The sequence below is a fragment of the Vigna unguiculata genome, chromosome 4 (genome assembly GCF_037176805.1).
Source record: "Vigna unguiculata cultivar grain cowpea cultivar isolate G323 ecotype 2 chromosome 4, ASM3717680v1, whole genome shotgun sequence".
Taxonomy (NCBI): domain Eukaryota; kingdom Viridiplantae; phylum Streptophyta; class Magnoliopsida; order Fabales; family Fabaceae; genus Vigna; species Vigna unguiculata.
Genome location: NC_140795.1, coordinates 42492431 through 42498107, shown reverse-complemented (window position 1 = coordinate 42498107; position 5677 = coordinate 42492431). Strand labels below are relative to the sequence as shown.

General features: G+C 31.8%; 1 protein-coding gene across 1 annotated transcript; it reads right to left on the bottom strand.

Moving 5' to 3' along the window:
* Window positions 1-1424: 1424 nt before the first annotated feature.
* LOC146887235 (receptor-like protein EIX2) lies at window positions 1425-5376 on the bottom strand. The gene has a single exon (XM_085672243.1). The coding sequence runs from the start codon at window positions 5103-5105 to the stop codon at window positions 1506-1508; it is 3600 nt and encodes a 1199-aa protein (XP_085528369.1). The 5' UTR covers window positions 5106-5376; the 3' UTR covers window positions 1425-1505.
* Between the last annotated feature and the right edge of the window lie 301 nt (window positions 5377-5677).

Sequence of the window (5677 nt, the reverse complement as noted above, 5' to 3'; positions counted from 1 at the left end):
CAAATTGGATAGATCTGATGATTTTTCATCAAACGCTTCATTACTGTGTTCAGCAATACAAAGGCATGAAATAAATTCATAATATATTTATTGTTGCATTCAATTCTGGGAATGAAGCAGATTGGATGGATCTCATAATTTTTTATCAAAAGCCTCATTACTTTGTTCAGTCATACAAAGACATGAAATAAATTCGTAATACTTGTTTATTTGTGAAATCTCTTGTCACAATATTGTTCTCGTAGGAACAAATTAGTTGCTCAGATGCTTTATTTCCTTTTTTAATGGTATCACCAAGACTCATTGGATCTAAATGTATTTCAACATTTAATATCCAATATAATTAATAAGTAATTCTTCCTTATAATATCAAAGGTCACAAATTCAAATTTTACAATGTTTCGCATATTTAGAACTAGTACATAAAATAATAATAATAATCACCATGATAATAAAAATAATAATAAGACGGAGAAGAAAATTGATAAAGTCAAACAATTCTTATCCGAAGAATAAAAATATAAGATAAAATTGTAAATGAAGAAATTTTTAAAAAGAGTTTGGATTGAGACACGCAGAACATTTTTCTTGAAGAGAAAAAAGAAAACTTCCATTAGCCCTCAATTGGTTGAAGCATCGTGCGATCACGTATTATAAATAAAGCTAATAATAGAGAGAAAGAATAATAGAGAATAGAAGGAAGAATATAGAGAATGAGAGAATAGGGAGCAATTTTTATGTCTTATTATTGATAGGAAGAGTCCTATTTATAGATACAACATTTAATTCATAAAGGAAACAAATCAACTAGTTAATACAAATATTTACATAAAGAGTAATGAATCATATGAGTATCAATCTCAATCATATGAGTAAATGTATCAAATCAATAGACAATCATTAATTCATACCATTAACTTTTTAAACACTTTAAAAAACTATTTATTGTCTTCTTTTTGTTTATTTGGTTTTTAAAAAGGAAACAATTTTGAGAAACGAGAATTGTAATTGTTATTTCAGAGACCTTAAAGTGAGTAAAGAAAGCACTACACTTTAGTTTACATACATGATGACCTTATAAATAATATGAAAATTATACTTTGATTTCGATTTTTTTTTTTACTTTCATTTTATTCTCTAACATGGCTTAACATGAGCTATTGATTCTTTAAGAAAAGTAGTAATACATTAGTCAATAACACACATTAAACCATGTTAAGAAATAAAGGATATGATTCGAAAAATGGAAGTTATAGTATAATTGTCCTAAATAATATTTGTAGTGGCACTTAAATGAATGAAAAATTTAAGGGCATGGGAAATAAATTAGGATGTGCGAAATTATGATGTTAAATACATGAAAATTGTATGGAAATAAAGAAAAGCATGCTAAAATGAACTATTAATGAAGAGCTACAATAATATTATCTCGTAACCTTTTGCTGTATTCAGTGCTTTACAGAACATCTTTATTTTTTAATACTAATATTTGTCTGATAAATTGTTCAACAACTAGAACTTCTGAATATCATGAATCCAATTACCACCCAAAAACTTATAATGAATCCAAATGGCATGCTGATATAAAATTCACGGTTGAAAAAGGAATAATTATCCTCGTGAATTTTATTTTTTTTCTCTTCTGGTGATAATTCGAAATTACACAATTTATCAAGTGGTGGTCCACAAAGATGGAGATTATCTTCATAGCTTGAAGCATTGAAACTTTGTAATTGTGTGCCCTGAGGAATTTCACCAACTAAATGATTATGTGATAAATCTAACATACTGAGTCGATCAATTTGAGTAAGACTCATTGGAATTGAACCAGCCAGTTGATTTCTTGAAATGTCCAAAAATTCAAGTGATGTAAGTTTACCAATATTTGAAGGAATTTTTCCACTCAAATTGTTTCTTGACAAATTCAATGAAACCAATTCAATTAAAATCTCAAATTCTTTTGGAATTTCTCCTGAAAAGTAGTTGCTCGAGAGATCAATGCTTTTTAAAAGTAGCAATCCATTATTCTTAAACATATGTTCTGAGCCTTTCCACGTCAAGAATGTATTCAAATCATAATATTGAGGACCTTCAAAACGTGCAGTCTCAACTTCATACCAATGGCCTCTTTCTGAAGATGGATTTTGAGTCATTAAAGTAAATTTTTTTATGCATTTAGGAATTAGTCCAGACAATTTGTTTAGTGAGAGATCTAAGAGTTGAATATTTCTTAGGAAACAAATCTGCAATGGTAAGTTTCCTTGGAAATGATTCTTTCTTAAACTTAAATATTGCAAGTTTCCTAATTCACTTCCAATCCATGCCGGGATAATTCCGGATAAATTATTTTCTGCAATATCTATCATCACTAAATTTGTACAATTCCTTAAGGAGAAAGGAATGTTATCTGTTAAGTTATTATTTCTCAAAAACAAAGCTTGAAGATTAAGGAGGGATCCCATTGAAGTAGGAATCTTTCCTAACAATTGATTTTGACTCAAATCCAAAAATGATAATAACTTGAAATTGTTCCAACAATCAGGAATTTGTCCAGATAAGTTATTATTTGAAAGATCTAACTGGTATAATATTCCAATTGGATTACCCACACATAAAAATGAAAAAGAGTCTGAAAACTTATTCTTGGATAAATCAAGTAATATGGAACTTCTAAGAAATGGGGGAATAGGGCCTTCAAATTGATTTGATCCCAAAATTATAGAAGAATAAGGATTCTTTGTTGGAAAATATGGGATTGTACCATATAAACTATTGGATGAAATATTCAATGAAATCCATTTTCGCAATGCTAATTTAGTCCAAAACCACTTTGGAACCTTATCTGATATTCCAGCATTTGAAATGTCCAAATCCATAAATTCGTTTTGTGTGTATAACCAATTGGGGAATGTTGGACCAAGGATGCACGATTGGAGTCTTACATTCCTTAACTGAAAAGGTGGAACCCAGTTTGGAGAAAATGTCAAGGCTAATAAAGAGTTTCCAGATAAGTCTAATGAATTTAACTTTGACATATTAGAAAACGGGTAATCACTTAGCACACCCTTGAAGGAGTTTGATTGCAGATATAGTTCTTCTAAATGATGTGGAAATTGAATATCATTAGAAAACTCTCCATTTAACTTGTTTCCAGCTAGATTTAAATCTTTTAAAGATGAGAAAATAGATAAGTCAGGTAATGTACCATTGATTTGATTCATGGCTAGACTTAAGATTTCCAATGAATTTCTAGTACATCCAGATAAGTGGTGAACTATTACCGGAAACTCTTCACTTAAGCTATTTTTTGATAAGTCCAACAACCGCAAAGCACATGCATTGCCAAATGATTTTGGAATTCCACCTTCTAGATTGTTTGCTTGAATTGAGAGAGACTCCAACTTAGATGGCAATTGGTTACCTTCTGGTATCTCTCCACTTAATTGATTTCGTGAAAGATCCAATATTTTCAGGGTTGAAAATCCTTGAAGGTCAGGAAATGTACCATTGATATTATTTCCATCCAACTTCAAATCTTGTAGCACGTTTTTAGCACATCCAGACAAGTTTTGAAATATCAATGCAAACTCTCCACTCAATCTATTAGAGGACATGTCCAATGAGCGTAAGGTGCATGTATTTCCAAATGACTTTGGAATTTCACCTTCTAAAGAGTTGAATGGGAGTGACAATGACTCCAATCGAGATGGTAATATGCCTTCAGGTATCTTCCCAGATAATTGATTACTAGAAAGATCTAACGTTTTCAAAGTTGTGAATGTGGAGAAATCTGGGAAAGAACCATAGATTTGGCAAAATGCCAGATCCAATTCCTGTAGTGAATATCTAGCACATGAACTAGGCAAATTACGAAGAATTGATGAAAGACCTTGGTTCAAATTGTTTCCACCCATGTCTAAAGAATTTAAGGTGCATATATTCATGAAAGATTGGAAAACTTCAACCTTGAATCTGTTAGAGTAGAGGTTAAGGTGCTCAAGTGATTTCATTACCAAACCAAAGTGATTTGGTACAGAACCCTCCAAGAGATTACTACTAAGGTCAAGCTCAACAAGGCTGGGAGTGAAGTTTGACACCCACTGAAATATCATTGGTGATATGAAAGTGTTTTGGGAAAGATCAAGGACTGAGAGGGAAGTAGAAATATTGAATTCAGATGGCCTCAACGAAAGGAAAAAATGATCAGAAAGGCTACAATCTTGTAAACTCAGTTCTTTTAATTTTGGTAGCTTACCAATCATTTGGATCCAACTATGAGAACTATTAAGATTTGATATTTTGAATATGTAAAGATGAGTTAAAGAAATGAGATTAGATAACCACTGACCTCCATCACCAATTTTGAGACCACCATTTCCAATATAGAGTTCGTGTAAGTCTGAAAGGTTTCCAAGCTGACTTGGTATATTCCCTTGCAAACCATTGACAATGAGATCAAGATATTGTAACTGAGAGAGATTTCCCAGTTGAATTGGTATATTCCCTTCCAAATCATTGCCGCCGAGATCAAGATGCTGCAACTGAAAGAGGTTTCCAAGTTGACGAGGGATTGAACCCTCCAGATAATTATTAGCAAGATTTAAGTATTTTAAATGAGAAAGAGAGCCAAATTGGATCGGAATTTTTCCGTCAAAACCACATGATGAAAGATCGAGGTATCTCAAGTTGGTAAGAGAGCCAAGAAACTGTGGAATATTAGTGTCTGGAAAAGAATTGGAACTGAGGTTCAAATACTGTAATTGTCGCAACTCCATCAACGACTTGTGGATCTCTCCACTGATAAAACGTCGTGACTCAAATTCAATGTAAAAATTGAAAGTAATTTCTTCATGAACTTCTCCATGCAGATCGAGCATTAGAATATGGCCGGTGAGGTTGCTGCAGCGAATTCCCTCCCACTGGCAACAGTCGGGAGTGGTCCATGAAGAGAGCATGCCATAGCGATCTACAATGGCAGCCTTGAATCGGAGAAGTGCTTCCCTCTCTCTTTCTATGCATCTTACTTTTTCTTCTTCACCATAAACAACCTGCGACACCAAACACACCATAAACATCATGAATTTGAGACCAACTGGATTCCTCATTGTCACAAAGGAAGGTATTTGAACAAACACACTCAATATGGCACTGTGAGTTTAGCTCTGTCTATAACCATATATATAACACTTCATCCATCCCTAACTCACCAAACAAAGTACCATAGAAGTGGAGACGACGACTTCAGTCTCTAATTACAAAATTAAAAAAAATTAAAATAAAAAAAGGCGACTTTTCTTACGAAACAATTCATCACCTCACGAATCTTAATTCCTTATTTTGTTCGAAAGAATAAAAATGCAATTATAGCATAGCAGCATACATATTTTTCTTAAGTGAAATCGATAAATATTTTTTATTATTACATGATTGCAAGTATTCTAAAACAAAACAGACTAAATAGAAGCTTGAAAACTTATTTATCATGACCATAAATCAATTTATCTTTTCCAGATCAAATTAATTTTTTTATGTTTAAAATATTAGATAAGAGTATGTGTGATCTTTTAAATTTAACAAATAAAATATTTATTTTTTATTCAAATTTGTTGTAAATATATTGTTGAATTGTCTTCCACGTTAGGTTAAACAGTGATTGTGGAATTCTATAAAGTGGCAT

Bases quoted from the DNA above. Each gene is read 5' to 3' on its own strand.
- LOC146887235 (XM_085672243.1), bottom strand. From the start codon at position 5,105: ATGAGGAATCCAGTTGGTCTCAAATTCATGATGTTTATGGTGTGTTTG.